Source organism: Haemorhous mexicanus, chromosome 21, assembly GCF_027477595.1.
Source record: "Haemorhous mexicanus isolate bHaeMex1 chromosome 21, bHaeMex1.pri, whole genome shotgun sequence".
NCBI classification, from domain to species: domain Eukaryota; kingdom Metazoa; phylum Chordata; class Aves; order Passeriformes; family Fringillidae; genus Haemorhous; species Haemorhous mexicanus.
In genome coordinates this window covers 6,169,590-6,187,399 of record NC_082361.1, presented here as the reverse complement: position 1 = coordinate 6,187,399, position 17,810 = coordinate 6,169,590, and the positions used below count along the sequence as shown (strand labels likewise).

Here is a 17,810-nt window from a genome sequence, read left to right as displayed (position 1 = left end):
TGCACACCACAGCTGCCTTGGAGATAGATCTCAGCAGAGCAGCATCATTGCTCCAGAGGAGAAAACAGCAGCAGTGAGGGAGACAGAGTTTCGTTGGAGTCAGAGAGCAAAGACAGAGCTGGGAAGTGGTCAGTGCTTCAAAACATCCTGTATGCAGGTCTCACTCCCTGGCCCTTAATTCTTCACATTTCCTACCAAAGTGCAGGATGATCCCTTTAGCTAGGAGAGAGTGGATTATAAATATCATCACAGATGAGTAAATCCTTCACTGGAGTGCAGTTTCCTTTCTGAATCACAGCCCTTTGTGTGGAGTGCCCTGTAATCATCACAAAGTGTTCAGATAAAAGAGCAAATGCTGTTGTTTTCATACCCTCTGCCCTGTCATTTTAGTGCTATTTGAAGAGGATTTTAGCAGGTAAATACTTTCACACAAAGCTTTAACATACACAAGCTTTTCTGGTTTTCCTTCATTGTAATTCACCTGAGAAATAACTGGGGTATATTGGGAAGAAGTAGGTGTTTGAAACTCTCCAGAGCCCAGGATATGTAGTAAGGAGGATATTTAATAGAACATAACAGTAGCACATAACAGTGCCTACATATTTAAGAATATAACATATTTAACCTGATTGTCATTCACTTCCCACTACAGAATTGGTGCAGAATTTAGTTCAGGATGTGCTTTGAGCATCTCAAGGGACCATCATGCAAGCACCTACTTTGGGTGGACATTGCAGACTCAAAACACCCATCCTGCAGAAATCCAGCTGGAGCAGAATGGTTCAGAGCAGCCAAGCCAGGCACATATTTCTTATCAGTGGAAAAGCAAGATATTTTTAAGCTTGGTGCTCCTGCTGCAGACTGGAAGAACTGGGCAGAGGTTGCAGGAGAAAACCCCATGGAAATCTAAATTTCAGGGAATGACTGGAGATGCTGAACTCAGGGATGTTTCTGTTGGAAGCTCTCACCTTCAGGCCAGACACCCAACCAGGGTGGAGCATCCTCCCTCCTCTCTGTCAAGGAGCCAGGGAGAGGATGAGCAGGAGAGGATTTCATGGGGCAGATTCCTGAAGAGGGGCAGAGAATCCTGTGTGCTGGTCCTACTCCAAGAACTTCCAGTGAGGAGTCTCTGACTGAAATGTCCTCACAGCATTTGGAGAAAGGACCCTCGAGGTGGTTCAACCAAGGGTTTTTCAGGGCAGCCTTGTCAGAAGGTGCAGCTCTGTCCAGAGCCATGGCATATCAGCAAAGCCAAGCAGGAGAGAGCTGGTGAGAAGGGAATCAGCATCACTGCAGGCCAGACTGTCTGAAATAACAAGGCAGGAGGAATGCAAAGGGGAGAGGGCAGTGGCCAGCATGGCTGGGAGCACTGCACACCCTGCCAGCAGAGGCTCAGGCTGCAGGTCTGGAATGGCCCGTGGGAAGGATAAAAAAGCTGTTAAGCAGAGGTGTGGACCTGGGAGCAGAAACAGTCCTGGGTTTGTGTGGAGAGTGGAGCCAAAGGCCAAGTGCTTGGTCACCCCTGTGACTGGTGATGGCTTCCAGAGCAGGGACACTCCCTGTGGGCTTCACAGACAGATGAGGTGTGCTGAGCCCTGGCCAGGACAGGGTGAGTGGCAGGGACTGAGGTACAAGTAGTTGTAACCCACCCTTGAAAGCAATTTGTTATTTCTTTAGTATTTGTGCAGTGATTGTTCCATGTTTATTTTTTTTTCTCTCCCATTTGTTTCAAGTTAAATTTTCTGCTCTTTTAAATTTTTTTTTAAATCTTGCTGCTAGCCCAGCTAAACAGCCATCTCTGTAGCTGAGTTCAATCTCCTGGTCTGCTTCTCTTGATGGAAGCTTGTTTTAAACAGCTGAAGCAAGATAATAAAGGAGAGGGAAACAATCTGAACTGTCCATCACATAAAGAATTCACTCTGTTTGAAGGGAGCTCTAGGTAAATCTAGGAGAAAGCAAACTCCCTTAAAGACACACAGTGCTCACTCTGCAGTCAAACAGGCTGCCCTTGTCCTGCTCCAGTGTCTGCATCCCCCCAGAAGATGAAATATTGACAAACTGCAGCAGGATTATGAAAGACCTGTGAGAATGATTTGGAGCCTGAAACACTTGCCAGTAAGCAAGGTGGATTAAAAAACTCATTCTAATTAATTCAGCAGAGAGAGGAGGTTGAGAGGCAGTTTGCTCACCAATTTTAGTGGCTTCATAATCAAGCACTCTGGAGTTTGTAATAATTAGATTAGAAAAGCTGGAAGCTGGACAAGTTCAAGGTAGAAAAATTGAAGTTTCCTGTGACAGTAAGTGGTTGTTTTGGTGTTTCCTGTGGCATTTTAAACTCTAAAGCAAAAGTAAGAGCTCTGAAACACACGTGGCTCCTGTTGCTGTAGTCCCCAATGTGCCCAAAGCCATTTCATTTTGTGGTTTCCTCAGGATTAAGGACAGCCTTGCTCAAGGTGTAGATTACAAATAGAACTGAGCATGGAGACCCTTCCAAATGTGTTCATGGAGCAATTCCTTCTGGAGTATTTACCACCCCAGACCACAGCAGCAGGTTTGGGTGGTGCAAGCACATAGCAGCCTGATAAAAGCTTTCAGGATTGTGTAATGCTCTCTAAAACCCTGCTGCTCCTCAGAACTTTAGTCCCACCTGCAAAGAGAAATAGAAACCAAGCCCAGATTATTGTACTATATTTTTGTTTCTTAGTATTCATCTCTTCCATGCTCTTTTGACAGGGATATAAAGGCTACCCTGGACCACCAGGTCACCCTGGAGACCAGGTGAGTTTTCCCACTTCCCAACAGGGGAGCTTTGAGGAGGGATGGATTTGCTGGCTGTGATGCTGGTTTGGCTCTGGTGCAGCCTGCTCAGTGTGGACAGGCAGCTCCTCCCAGGGCAGCTGGGCACACACCAGGGTCTGAGCACACACACAGACCCAGAATCCATAGCACAGTGGGAGGAGGCTGCCTTGGAATTTCTACATCTAATTTCTAATTTTTACTGCTCAGCCACGCTAAGTTTACTTGGGGGAAGAAAAGCCAGCTCACCATCCTACCCCTTTATTTGTCTTTTAACATTAATTTCACCTGGACTTTACTAACCACACTGTGTTGAGTATTTGTGATTCCCTTCCCAAAGCCCATTCCCCCCCCTCCCCTTTTCTTCTCCCCCTCCCCTTTTCTCCCCCCTTTCTATTTGGTTAAGTTTGATGTTTGCAATGCAGTTAAAAAAAAAAAAAAAAGGCAATGAATAGCAGGCCCTGTTAGCAATGATGTTAAAGGACATTATACATGAATCCATTTAGTTTTGAAGAATTTTGGCAGTGCTTTCCCACCAGCAAAACGGTTCCATATGCCAGATATAGATGCAGCCTTACACCTTCTCTTAGTGTCCTTGTTCCAGATTCTCTGTGCTTTCCCCCAAATGGAGGAAGAAGGAGAAACAGCAGCACTTGCTCAGTGCATGGATCCTGCTGACTTGGCTTCCCTGGGCTTTCCCCCTCATTAATTACTTCATTATCTACCCTTAATATTCTTTTCCTCTCAATAAATGTGCATCAGGTTAATCCACTCCACAACGATTCAGCTAAAACCACTTCCCAGGTGGGACATTCACCTGATTCTTTGTGTCTTTTCTTTTTTTCTCTCCAAAGGGTGAACGAGGACCAGCTGGAAGTCCAGGTGCCAAAGGTTATCCTGGCAGGCAGGTGCAGTAAATCTCATTGTGCTGTGCACAGAGTAGGGATTTGGGTGTGCAGGTAGCTAAAGATATGCCCCCCTAAGGACAGTGCAGTCCTCTAGAAAATGTTGGTATATTTGATCTCTGAATATTTTCCTTCTTCCCTCCTCAAGATGTTGTAGCAACAACACAGCCTTTCAACTCTGAAATGTTGTTAGAAAGAATTTTGTGGCTATGAGAGATAAAACCTGAATTTCTTGAGCAAATTATGGCAGATTTTTTTTTCAGTAAAACAAGAGGGAAAAAAACAGAAGAGCAGAGCACAGAAAGACACATGCAAGCTGCTAACCCTTCGTTTCTAGGCATATTTTGCATCTAATGTTGGACAAGTTTGAAACCTAGGATGGAAAAAGGTGTATATTTATTGGAGGAGGAGATTTAGATGAAATCCCATTAATAAAACGCACTGGCGTAAACCTATGTATACCCACACAATGTTATCTGTGAACTGTAAATATATATATAAAAATCGTATTTGCAGCTGCAAAAAAAGATAATGAAAGACAATCAAGTCGTTCTCATGCTGAAAAAAATTACACAAAGACAACTTTAGGAATGGAGGAGTGTGCATGGGGAAATGAATCAAGATTGGACACTTTGTTGTCCTACTGATGTAAGATGCTGAGTAGTGTAAAGGAAACAGGAGAAATTCTAAGACCCTAAAAAATGGAATCTCATGGAGGACAGAACATCCAGCCCTACAACATTTTGTGGTGAAGTGAGTTTGTCAGGGTTTTCTAAAATAGACACATTTAATGTTGGATTCAGTCAGGTTTATCTGCAAGCCAAGAGACCAAGCAGATGTCAGAGATCCCAAATGTTCTGTCCTGATTCCTTCAGACTTATCACGAGTTTGGATGTGACTTTTTTATGCAGATGTGTAGGTTCTTGGATTAAATGTGAACTAGACCTGCAGAACAAGTCTGCATCTCTCTGCTTCAGACTGTCAATAAAGCATGACCCATTTTAAATTGAAAATTAAGCTGATACCTTGCTTAGCACACTGGAGAGAGCAGATGGCAGAACTGGATGGGAGCTTTATGCACCTGACTAAATGCTCCATTCATACTCTGAAAGGCTCTTAGAGCTGAGCATGCCAGAGAGTCTCCTAGGTGTGAATGTCTGTTAGGTGGCTAATAAGAAGAAGTCCAGGAGATTTTGGACATACAAGGTTAATGAATGCTGTTCAGCAATTCAGCCCATCAGATAAGCAGGATGAAATCTGTGCCTTGACATTCAAAGAACAAATCTGCCTTCTTAAAAACATGCTTTGGGTCAGGAAAGTGACTTTTTCATTTTTTTAAGGCAGCTTTTTTTCAGCCTATCTGAATGCTGTGTGTATCCTGCATCAGGGCTGTTTACTTTGCAGAGATTTTACTACTTGTTACTCCTGTCAGCTGTGCTGGCTCTGCAGCCATGGGAGAGACTGCTTGGCTCAGGTTTGGTTTGCTCATCACAGGCAGGATTGTAACTTCACCCCGATGCCTGAAATCTTTGGCAACGTTGCAGGAGCCAGGAAAGAGCACGACCCAACTTTCACATCCCAGGCTGAGCCTGCAGTGCTGCCAGCTGAACAAAATATGGACTTAGCCTTTTTTTTCCTTCCCCCAGAAAAATCCCATCAAAATTTGGAACTTGAAAAAAAAAATTGGTCTGTAAACTTGCTAGAAGGCAATAAACATGAAAATTTATTTTGCATTTTTGCACTTTTCTTCCTTGCAGTATTTTGAGTGAGCAGCATTAGGCATAGAATTAGAATAGGGAATTAATTTTCAATTCTTTCCATAGCTGATGCTGCAAAGGGTTAGAGGTATCACAGTACCTGCATTGCTAAGTGACTCTCTGGGCTGTAGGAATTTCTCATTGCACCAGTGTTCCCTAAGCAGGTATTAGAACACATTTGCTATGCATGTGTTTGCTCAGGCAGGAGGATGAGTGGAGAGCTGTTGGGCACAGAGCATCACTGTGCCTCACATCCCAAGTGTAACACAAGCTCTGGGCACCCCACTGCATCAGCCCTTGTGGTCTTTATCATCAGAAATCTCAAATTCAGCCCCAGGGAAGACTCACTGTGTGCAGCAGTCTCAGGTTCTGCTGAATCCCAGCTCCCCAACAATGGCAGATCTGTTATTTGTATTATTTGGTCTTTTTTTCTCCTTTGTTGATACTCCTTGGATGCTTAAAGCAAAACCTGAAAGCAGAACCATGCAGGGATGGTGCTTGGGGGGTTGGCACTGCTCGTTATTTTAAGTTAAAGCTTGTCCACATTTGTCTTTGTTTTTTCCCTTCTGTTCTAGGGTTTACCTGGCCCCATAGGGGAATCTGGCCCAAAAGGCACTCGGGTAAGCAACCTTTCATTTGCCTTTTCTCTGCTTTTTTTATCACAGACTTCTCAAGAAAATTTAGGCTCGATTTTGCAGTTCTGAAGCTGGTTGCTTTAATTTGTTGTGTTTGGGGGATTTGAACTGTGCACCAATTGTTTATTGAAGCATTGTTAAGTTTTTTTAATTAAACATGGAATGTACCTTGATCAAAGTCCCCCAATAGAGCTGATGATAAAGTCAACCCCTTCAGAGCTCACATTGCAGGAAAGGAAAGAATGGCTTACAAATTCCTATCAAAGCCTGCAAGCCCCATGTCCCAAAGGTTTCTTTAGTTTCACTCAGTGTGGTTCAGCAGACTTTAACCACGCTGAGTATGGGCTCACTTGGGCACAGGCCTGGTTTGGGAGTGGTTTATATCATTATGAACAGCAGCAAGCCAGCATCTTGAAGCCATGTGCAAATACAAACATCTCCATCCTGTCTGGTTTTGCTCACCAAAAATAATTGCTGGGGTTTTATTCTCACTGCAAAGGATTCTTTTTTTATTACTACTTAAGGCTCTTGTTAATCACATTTTGTTCTTTTCCTGCAATTATAAATTCACAATGCTATCCTAAGCCAATAAATCCCCATTTCTCTAGCACGTGATACTTTCTCTATATGCAGTAAATTCAAGCAGCTGGCTTTCATCACTAGGAAAGCTGCAAGGAATAAACAAATACTGACCCTGTAGCTAGCAGTATTCCTGAGCTGGGAAGGGAGAGGGCACGTTCAGTTCCTGCAGGAGAGGAAAATCTGAGACTCGGCCCACTTCTGCAAGGGCTAAAGTTTTCCCTGGGGCATCTCTTCCCTGCTCTAACCAGGACCTTGTGTAATTATCAGGTGCAGAATGTAAGATTTAGAAATTATTCTCCATTTTGCACCCCTGAGTGGTGAGGACTGAAACGTTTATAAATACCCAAGGAAGCCCTTTCTTAGCTCAACCACAGTGAATCAGAATTGGGTGCTAAGGTAAGATATGTGCATTTTGTGGTTTAAGGGAGCCAGCTCTGGACTCTTCTTTGCCCTTCACTTCTGCTTTTTCCTTCTCCAGGAAAAGTTTGGGAGTTATGTGGTTTCTTTTAGGATTCAGGAGGCAAAGGCAGGCAGGAGCATTTTAATGTAGCATTATTTCCCAGCTAGGTGTTGTCCCTAAAGGAAACACAACCCACGGGGAGCGATGGACTGGTGAAAAGGTTTGGTGGGGTTGGCAGATAGAGATTTAGCAATGATGGAGAAAGAAAATGAGAGAAAAGCAGTGTTAGCACTTGGCTCCTGTAACAGTGAGGTGCCACAGAGGGGGCTCCCTGCTGAAATTCACTTCCTCAGGATTTGGCATGCTTGGCACCAGTGGGGCCCTTGCAGAGGCCCAGCACACAAGGTGACTTTGTCCAGGCTGCTGAGCAAAGGGATTAAACACAAGGCTGCCATTGTGGCAAGGCAAGGGAAACACTGTGTTTTATGCAGCGTGTCTTGTCTCAGCAGGGCCCCAGGGCCACAGAGAAACCTGGAAACACAAGGTTTCTGATGAGTGTGGAAGCAGCAGGTTTTAACGTGCTGGTGCAAAGGGGGTTTCCCTATAGTGTGGGTGTGCAAGTTGAGCCTCACATCAATCCCCCAAGCCTGGAATGTCAGGTTCAGCCTCTCCCAGCCCATGCAGGGCCTTCAGTGCTTGGGATGATGAAGGTCTGCACGAGGTCTTGGTGGTGCAGGGACAGGCTTTGGGCAGAGCCAGGACTCACTGCAGGGTGGTGGCAGCCCTGGTGCCAGGAAAAGGGGGGTTTGCCTCAGGAGGGGCTGCAGTGTGTGACCACCAGGTGACAGAAGACAGACAGAAAGGTCTTGTACAACAGGACAGTTGGAAATGAGTGTCAAAAGCAAAGAAAGAGGCAAAAGGAGGCGTAGGTCTGTGGATTACTTTTGCTAACCTCGAACCAAGCTCCATTTCCCTCAGGTACACTTAGAGCCAGCCCAGGTAAGGTTTCTTCTGGCTGTCCTCTTGCTGCCTGGAGTCCTCCTGATCCCTGGTGTGAGGGTATGTGCCCTTGGACTACATCGTGGAAGCCAGCACCATGCAGTCCATGGGCATATACACTTGCCTCAAGGTTTATTTCATCACGGCTGCCACTGACCAGCGCTGGAGGTTGCTCTGCTCTTCAGGAAGCACAGACTGACTGCATGCTAGTGGAGAAATGTCTTTGACTGCTTGTTTCCTCTTTTCTTTAGGGGTATATTGGTCTCCCAGGATTATTTGGGCTACCAGGAGCCGATGGAGAACGAGTGAGTATTTTGTGAAGAAAACCTTGGCTGAATGCAGTTCTTCAGAGCCTGATGTAACCTTCTCTATCCCTGCTCCCTGAGGAAGGAGGCAAGCATGCCTAATGCTTACCTATCCCTTCTTTAGTCTCCTCCTACCCTTGAATGAGGTCCCTGTATAAGGCTGATGTTCAGCTGAGGAGAACTCAGGCTTCAGGCAGGGCCGTCAGACCTTGCTGTTGACTACAGAGGAGTTTTTCTATATTCTCCTTCACTTAAAAACCTGCCTTCCCTCTCCCCCTTGCCAGCTCACCTTACTGAGGTGGGGCAGGGTGAGGAGAATGTCCGTGGAGATTCCCTGCTCCCACAGGACTCCCCTCCCAGCCACGCTGCCTCAGCACTTTGTGTGCCTGGCTGGAGGTGTTTGGAAAGAGCCTGGCTCTTGGAAGAGACAGTGCTGAGCTTTATTTCCCATTGCATTGAGGTGGGCAGTCAAGCCTGGGGCTGTGAGTGGGCAGCTGTGGTTGTGCCCTCCCCTCCTCCCATCCTTTTCATCGTGCCTTCCCCCAGCCCAGATTTTCAGAGCCTCACAGGTCATCCCTTGCTATTCCACTCTCCATCTCCACATCCTCCCACCTGCCCGATCTCTTCCCATCCAAGCACCCCCTTCTCCCCACTACAAGAGCTCCTAAAAAGATCACTGGAAGAGGAACACACTTTGATTCCAGCCTTTCCTCCCTCAAATGCAAGCTCCAGAAACCAGAGAGGCCGCGGGCCCACGTGGGAGGGTGCCTGCCTGGGAGGGGCCTGCCCCGCGCTCTGGCCACGCTGATTTAATGCTTGTATAACTAAATAAGAAACATAAACACGAGTTCTGCAGCGAGTGCCTCAGCAGTGGCCCTCATTTGGTTCCAGACCAGTAGCTTAATGACTGCTCCTGCTAAGCCCAGCCCCAGCCTGGGGATGCTGCCTGCGCGTGGCCTCGGAGGCCGCAGTTAATGGGTGAAGGTTAATTGTCTTCTGCTCTCGCAGCCCACTGCAAGCAGCTGACATTTTGATTCCCAGACAATGCCACAGTCATTAGCCTGTTTTGCATTCTCCTTTCTCTTCTCATTTTGCTTTGTATTGTTGGTTGGCTGTTTGATTTCTCAACCAGAACTTTTTTTTTTTTCCCTCTCTCTCTGTGTTTTTTCCTTGCAGGGGATCCCTGGAGTTCCTGGGAAGAGGGGCAAGATGGGTAGGCCGGTAAAGTTTTTCCTCGTCTATTATGCAGACCTTGTTGAATGAAACTGGAAACAAGACATTTGGCTTTTGGCCGGGTCCCTTCATATCTTCAAACAAACCTTTCCATGTCTGTCTTCTCAAGCAGGAAGAAAACCAAAGACAGAGATATTGCTCTCTTCCTTTCTTCCATGCTCTGCTCAATTCACAGGCATTAGTGCTCTTTTCCCATGCTCCCTTGGATCTTACACTTCTCAGATTTTCTTCTACAACATCTTCCCTCCTGTCCTGCCTCTGGCCAATTACTTCCCTAGATGCACTTTTTAATTCCCAGCCATGGTTGCAGGGTCCCAGGTGTCTGTACTGGCTCTGTTCCATCTCTTGCTTTGCACTCCCACCACTTCTATCACATCTTCTGTCACTTCTATCACATCTATCTTCTCTTCTTGTAGTGTCTCTCTCCAAGCCCTGTCCCATCCTGGTTTGTGTAATGCAAGTGTGGTTTTGTATAGAAACCTTTTTGTTCTTGGTGGTGCAACAGATCAGGGGAGATGTGTTTGAGGAGCAAGGAGGCACCAGGTAGATGTGAGAGCTCAGCCAGGAGGAAGAGGTGTTTGCAAGCAGGGCTGAAGTTAACTGTGAGAGCTGTGTAGGAGAACAAGGGGGGCTGTGCTGACTCTAGCAAAAAGCAAGTGGGAAAAATACTGAAATGAGCAGAGGAAACAGGGAAAGGACAGAAAGAAAAGACTTCACCCCATCAGCCTTCTTCCAAACAGTTCTGTATGCGTCCTTTAGGAGGTTGGATAAAGCTTTTTGCTCCAGGAATCAGCAGAGAGCTCAGGCATGTTGGAGCTCTGTGGTGTCTCATTGCCTTTGCACCTTGTCCTTCGTGTTAGCCTGAGCTTCCTCTGACCTCTGGACATCATTGCACTCGCAGGCTTCTTGCAAAATGTCCATTTACCCACACATGGAAAAATCCAGTGCTTTCCCCTTGTCCCCCTTGCCTGGAGCACGTCCTTCCCAGGAGCCCCACGCCCACCACTCACTGATGTTCTCACTGCAAAAGCCATGCAGACACCTTGGCAGTGTTGGGATTTCTGCTGGTCAGAGTGACTTTGAGATACATACAAGGCTCTTTTTTCAGCTTGGCAGTCAAAGAAGGAGTCAGGATTCTTCAGCTTGTAGTTTTCAAGGTTGTTTATTATTTTTTATTTATAACATTCTTTCTCTGGCCTGCTGAGGTCTGTTCAGCAGGTCAGACAGAGGCACTCTGCCCCCAGAGACAGTGTTATCTTTTATACTAAAAACTACATGTACATTATTTACAATAACCTCCCAATACCTATCACTGATGTTAGACAGTGAGTTTCTAGTTTAAACTAATCTAAAAGTGCTAACATCACTCAGAAGATGGAGGTTAGTAAGAGGAAAGAAGAAGGACAGGGCACGCCCAAGTTCCTCCATCTTGGGACCCCGAGCCCCCATTCTAAAACCCCAAAAATTTACTTTTCACCCGTGACAAACTAACTATTATTCTACTTAAACTCTCTTGACTTGTAATTCTTCATATAAAGGTAGTAATTTGCTCCATGGGTCAAAATCAAAGTCACAGGGGTCTTGGGCTCTGTGCCAAGGTCTCTGAGCCCCCTGGCAGGGGCTGGAGCCATCCGGGACAGCCAGATGGATGTCCTGGGTTCTGACATGGCCATGCAGACACCCCAGCACTGCAAACACCTCAGCAGTGCCACACCCATCCTGCCTCTCCTTTGCCTGAGATGAGGAGCAGTCGAGCAGATTTTTTGGAGGGGTATTGGAAATCCATACCAGATCTTCTGCAAGTTGCTGGTTGCACCAGAAACCTCTGTGATGAATAAGTGCAGAGCCCGTGGTGTAACCATGACTCACTGGCCAGGGCAAAACAAACACAGCAACTGTCGTTAGGTGCAGGGGCTGTGCTCTCTGCTCTCTCTGCACAGAGCATGCTGCAGGCTCAAAGCCTTCCAGCTGTTGGCTGGCCAGGATTTGTAATCTTCCAGGCAAGGGTTTTGGTCTGGCGGTCACTGCTACAAGCAAGGGGCTCCCCTGAGATCAGCAGGGAATCTCTCAGCCGTGGAGGCATTTAGGCTGGGATCTAGGGAAGGGATTAAATGGCTACACATGAGCACCTTTGTTCTGCTTGGCTCCTTCAGAGAGCTCTGGCTCTGTCCCTGGTTTATGATATCAGGTTTAATAGGAAATCTTGAATGGGCCGATGCTGACGATTTGAACTTCCCAGCGTGAACAGAAAGATTAAGTGACATCCACAGTTATTCAGGAAGTCTCTGGGAGAAATGGAAAGCATGAACCAGCTGACCTGATTCTCTTCCCAACACTTATCTCCTGGCCACTGCTGCCTCCCAGCTGCCTTGGGGTTTTTGTGAGCCTTCTGGGATTGCTCTGGTCTCTCCCATCCCTGCTCCCTTAGATTTGCTGGTGTGGCTGCTGTTCCTCTGCTGTCTCCGTGTTGTCATTGCAGCAGGGAGCTCCTGCAAGCCCTTCTTAGCTGCCTTCAGAGCTGGTGAATGCTCTGGGAGGAGGAAGGGAGTTGGTATCTCACACATTTCTGTACCTAGCTTCGTTTGGGATGAGAGCTGGCAGTGGACCAGTGCTCAGCCGAGGAGGAGCTGGGGGCTGGGGGAGGTTGCATGTGACACCGTGGGCCTCTGAGAATGATGTAAGAGGGAATGATTAAAATAGAGGAACTGGACATGAGTCAGAGCTTGAAATCCTTCCAGGGAAGTTAAGTTTTGCAGAGCTGTGAGGGACATGGTGAGTCTGTCGTGGAAACAGCTGACTCCACCTCTCCCTGCCCAACATCAGCGATGCAGGAGGCCAGTGCATCCCAAAATATGGGCCCTGGAGAAGGAGAGGGCTGGGGGTGGTCTGGGGGCAGAGTTGTGGTTGGAGCCCAGTGCACAAAGGAGCTGAAATAACAGGAGTCTGTGTGTCTCTGGATCTGCCTGTTTTAGAGGTGGGCTGGGGGCTGGAGCTGCTGCAGCAGCTTGATTAAACCTTCAGTCTTGCCAGTGCAGTGGCTGAAAAATATGTCTTTTTATGGTGATTTTTGTGGATTTTTATGGTGTTCAGTTGAGCAGCTGGGAAAAGAAAAATTATAAAAACAAGACCCCATCGGGGGTGCTGGGGGAAGGAGTGAGAGAAGCTGTTGATAGCATGTCTTGCCATGCAGAGACAATGTGCCAGTCCTGGTTCAGCTTTAGGAAGGAGCTGTGCTGCCACTGTAGGAAATGACTCATAGGAAGAGTAGGAGATAGAACTAGCTGAAGGAACACCAAGCTGTTCTTGTGCTGTGGGAGATGGGTAGCCACAATCAGAAGTGTCTGCACTGCAGATTGTATTAAACTTCAAATGGAGTGGAATATTTTCAGAAGTTCTTAAGCTCTGCTAGAGGAAAAGACTTAAAGGCAAAACTTCAGGAAATATATCCAAAGAGCTTTGAGCTCTATTTTGGTTCATCTTTGGTTTTGATGTGTGCTTATATCTCTCTTTTTCACATAGAGTGTTAGTACTGCACCAGCTGTGCTATTTTTTATCTATGATTTTTTGCTTATAATCTGTTTTGTAAGTAGTATTCTTTTAAAAGAGATAGAAAAGAAGGAGGAGAAATTTACTTCAAAGATATACTTAGTAATTTTGAGGTTCATCTGAGGTCTAGTCACAAGTCAGTTAAACACAACTTAGGTTTCCTTACATTTTTCAAGAACCTGGTGATGCTGTTGGTCTTGTACTCAGAGCCTCACCATGCAAACACCTTGTGAAAGGGTCCACAGAACAGCCCAGGATCAGACCCTCCCCAGGGCTGGAAGGGTTTGGTAACAGCAGCACGAGCAAGCCATTAACACCACGAGCAGGTTTTTCTGTCTCTGTGCTCATCGTTCTGGTTTCTCCCCATGACACACAGTGTCACACAAGCTGCTTGGCTCTTCCAGCTCTGTGCAAACCAGGGACAGCCCTGTCTTTGGAGAGCTCTGCTTTGAGCTCAGCAGCTAAAGCTTAGCATGGAAAGGCCAAGGATGACAGCTCATGTCTCAAGGAGGAGGTGCCATAAAAAGGCACATGGATTTGAAGTCACAGGGATCAGCATGGGAGTGAGTGCAGCAGGGTCCCTCCCCTCTGTCACCCCCAGTGTGAGAGCCAGCAGTGAGCTGGCAGCCACTGGAGCCAGCCTCAGAGTTTGCTGGGAGCACCAGTGCAGTGCCAGGCTGCTGGAGCTGGCACCTTCTCACCAAGCTCTTTTCCATGTGTGCTCTCTTCTTCTTTGGTGACTTCTCATGCATTAACTCCTGCCTCCAGTGAGCACCGTGTTGCAATATATTGGTTTTTCCTTCATCTAAGAAGCTGTCAGAAGGTCATGGGGTACCCCTGCCCTCCCCACCAGCATAAGCAGGCTCTTGCATCATTTGAGAAGACATCAGTTGTGTCTGGATAGCCAAAAGCAGGGCTGCCTCTGGGTCAGGAAGGTTTCATTTTGTAGCCTCCCTAAGCTTTTGATGGAGGGCTGAGATAGATCCATCCTGAATGTCAGAGCCTGGGGTTTGCCAAGGCTCACAGTCCCAGCTGCTGTCCATGCAAACAGAGGGGAGCCAGGCTCTGCCATGGGTCTGCAGGGGCTGGCATGGCCACAGACCACTGACACAGCAAATGTTGCTTCTCTCTGTAGGGACTAAGGTGATAAACATCTCCTCTCTTGCTCCAGTCTTTTCTCTGCTTTGGATGCAGCTGAGCCCCCTCCTTGAGTGAGTGAGCCGAGAGTCTCCTGCACCACATGAGCACTTGGGAAACTGGTAGCAGCATTTCATGGTACTCTCAGATGTGGCCAGCCAAAGCCAGTAGAGAAATGAGTGGGCTGAAGAGCTGTGTGTACAGGTAAATCCACAAGATGAGCTGCAGGAGGGAGCACAGATGGTCTGTAGGAGCTGATGGACAGGACTGGGTAGTGCTATCTTGTACCAATACCCCAGCATTGCATCAAAATGTTTGGTTCTTTGTTCAGGAAAGATTAATTTAAAAACAGAATATGCTTTTAATCATTCTGTTTGCATGAAAAGTCCAGTGGAGGTCCTGAAAACTAGCCATGAACAAGGCTCCTCTTTTAATGAGAGTTTTAGCCCATGGATCAGATGTTTCCTGTTAGCCATTTAAGTAAATTCTTTGCTATTTTTTTGCTTTGTTAACCTGAATTTTTAAAATAGATGTGGTTTGAGCAATCAATGACTTTTTTTAATGCTGAAGTTGCTCACTGAAGTTGGGCAGCTGGTCTGGTCTCTCCACCCCTCTTGGCCTGGTTCACCACTCTGAAATGCAGGCATGAGCCCAGAGCAAATGTCACCATCTCTTTTTGGCCTGAGCTGTTCCACATGTCTGGAGTTTCCCAAATCTCTGTGGTGAGGTGCTTGCATGGTTACTTCTCACATGTTCCTATGTCCATGATTACACCATCCAAATAACCTGGAGAGGTGGACAATATCAGTGTGTATTTCATATTTGTCAGAATTGGCAAAACAAGGTGCTGAAAACACAGGGAAAAGGTGCCAAGAGCTATAACTTCCACTGAAAGAAAAGAAACAATCCCAAAGATTTTTTTTTTCCAAGAACACTCCTAAGTGACTTGTCCACCATCATTCAGAATTCTCATGAGGAACTGAACCAAGGTCTTCCAGGCATCTTTAATCCTTCAGGGAAAAGCTCATTCATGAATCAAAGCTCAAAAACTATTCTCCTTAGAAATCATAAGGAAAAATAATGCAGTTGTCACCTATGAGTCTGAAAGCATTTTGAACCCTAAAGCTGCTTGACATTTTTGGGTAGGAGGCTTGATTTGGCAATGTTGGCCATAGATAAGCTCTAACTCAATTAGAGCTCTGCAGAACAGGAAAAGGTCCTGTACCAGGGGAAAAGGAATGGAGCAGGAGTGTGGAGGGGCTGGCATTTCACTTGAGAGATGTTTGGCTGGAGGGGCTTCAGGAAATTTTTCTTGTGCTGCTCCTGCTGTACTCCCACAGCTGGAGGGATAGTTATGTTTTAAAATGCTCTGAAATCTTTGTCCCAAGAGGTGACAGGGAGCTGTGAAGTCTCCTGGGGGTGAGAGCAAAGCTACCTTTCAGGTGGCAGAGGGGCAGAGCTGCAGCCGGACCCCCACTCCATTCCCAGCCAGGGATGAGAACTGCCTGGACCCAGGGAGGGCAGGGGTCCCCGTGTGGCTGTTGAGGCACAGCAGGAGCACAGGGTCTGCCAGGCTCCCTTTGGGGTTGCTCCTGCTGGGGCTGAGCCACCCTCTGCCCACCTGTGGAGGGGCTCAGTCTGCTCTCCACACCAGGAATTCTCTCAGAGGTGTGGGCTGCCAACATAAGCTACACTTGTTTGTTTTATTCTCCTTCTTTTTTCCACTGAAGGCTTTCTCTCACCCTCAGCCCCGCTTCTCCACCACCTTTTTTTTTCTTTTTCCTTACTTAAATTATTTGACTTGCAAGTTCTGTCCCTGGGGAGGCTCCTGGGCAGTGATTCACCTGGCCAGAGCCAACTGGCAAATAGAGACTTTTGCAGACAAGACAGGAGGGCTGGTTGGTTTGAGCAGCTTCACCTTCAGCCAACAGGAAAATAAAATCCTATTTTTGGAGAACGATTCTGTTGGCATGAAGACCTGCCAGGATTCTTCAGAGCAGCAGCTGCCAGACTGCCTCCCTTACTCCTTCAGGGAAAGTGCTTTAAACTGAATCAGATGTTGTGCACACACAACACACCCAGCCACACGTGAGCACCTGAGAGGGTGTGGGGGAGCAGAGGACACCGTGTGTGTCACCAGTCCCTGCTCCTTGGGCACAGCTGCTTCCAGGGACAAGGGACAAGGAGTCTGCTCTGACAGGAGCAGTGCTTTGGCTGACAGCAGCCAGCAGAAAGGGCAGGCTGCTCTGTTTGCTTTGAGCAGTGGAAGAAAGGAAGGGGAGGTGGAGGGGGTTGTAATCCCCTGATTCAAGAGGAGCTGGTTCCAGTGTCTGTCTAGGTCTGGTTGTTCTCAGCAGGAGTCTCCTGGTGTATGAAAGGATGCCCTTTGCAGGGAGCGGGGATGAAAAGGAATTAAGGCACTGTTGGAACATCTCAAAGATAGAGACTCTGTTACTGCTTCAGCTGCAGACTCCTCAGTGTAACCTGGGATAAATCAGTGTGTATCTCTCTGTGTCTCAGTTCCCAAATTGTGCAAGCCCTGTAAAGCTCTGCTTGGGCTGGGGACAGGGGAGCACAGGAGCACCCAGAGCTTGTTGGTGCAAAGCATCTGCCTGTGTGCTCTCTCCAACTCCTCATCTTGCTTCTTTCATTGAACTTCTCCTTCAGACAATGTGAAATCCAATGTTCAGCTGGACATTTTCCCCCACCTCCTCTCTGAATTTCCCAGCTGTGAGATAGAGCCAAAAGTTTTGTCATACCTGACTGGAGCTCTGTGGAGGAGCACCCTGCTGGCTCCTGGCCAGCACAGCTTGTTAGTTGAGCATTTTCTTCCTACTTCTGCTGCCATTTGCCATTCCCTTCCCTGTCCTGGTCCTACTCGGTACATCCCACCCCTCCCACAGAGCAGGCTCTGTATTTTTCACTGGGGTGTTTACCTTTGCTGTCCCAAATCTTAAGCATAATTTCCAGGGACTAGTTTTCCTGAAAAAACCACCCTGAAAATCGACAGATTTTCTGTACCAAAACCCCTTCTGCACTCCCAGGAGACTCTGAATCTGCTGGATTCTTTAATCTCTTTGAAAAGTCCCCTGTAATGGGCTGCCAGTTGTGACCCTCCTGCCTGCCAGCACCATGAAATGAGCTTCCTGCCCCATGTGTTCTCCCTCAGTCTGGGCTCCTCAGGCTGTTGGAGCAGAGCATGGGAGAGCAGAGGTGTCACTGCTTAGGGGAGTGAAACCAGTGGGATAAGAGAGTCTGCCTGTAACTTCTGGGCTGCTTGTTTCAGTTGAAGAGTGCTAGTTCTGTTCCTGGGGAACATCTCTCTCCTTTAGGCTCAGGCAAGAGAGGCACCAAAAAAATAGCTTTTACAGACGTGTGAGATCCAATAAATTAAGACACTGTGGTCACTGGAACTGTTATTGTGGTTTAAACTGCTACTGCTTACCCCATGGAAACAAAGTGCTTTCTTTTTCATTAGGGGCTTAAAAGATTGATTGTTTCCTGCTGTGCAAGAG

At 47.1% G+C, this 17,810-nt stretch overlaps 1 protein-coding gene across 6 annotated transcripts in view; it reads left to right on the top strand.

Moving 5' to 3' along the window:
* Window positions 1-17,810, top strand: part of COL27A1 (collagen type XXVII alpha 1 chain) — a 143,729-nt gene that overhangs the window by 41,717 nt on the left and 84,202 nt on the right. For all 6 annotated transcript variants that reach the window (XR_009489099.1, XM_059865557.1, XM_059865556.1 and 3 more), the window contains exons 8-12: window positions 2,734-2,778; window positions 3,651-3,704; window positions 6,034-6,078; window positions 8,326-8,379; window positions 9,556-9,600. Coding sequence is in view for 5 of the 6 variants with exons in the window: in XM_059865557.1 (XP_059721540.1) it covers window positions 2,734-2,778; window positions 3,651-3,704; window positions 6,034-6,078; window positions 8,326-8,379; window positions 9,556-9,600 (243 nt within the window). In the remaining variant the exon portion in view is untranslated. The remainder of the gene's footprint in view (window positions 1-2,733; window positions 2,779-3,650; window positions 3,705-6,033; window positions 6,079-8,325; window positions 8,380-9,555; window positions 9,601-17,810) is intronic.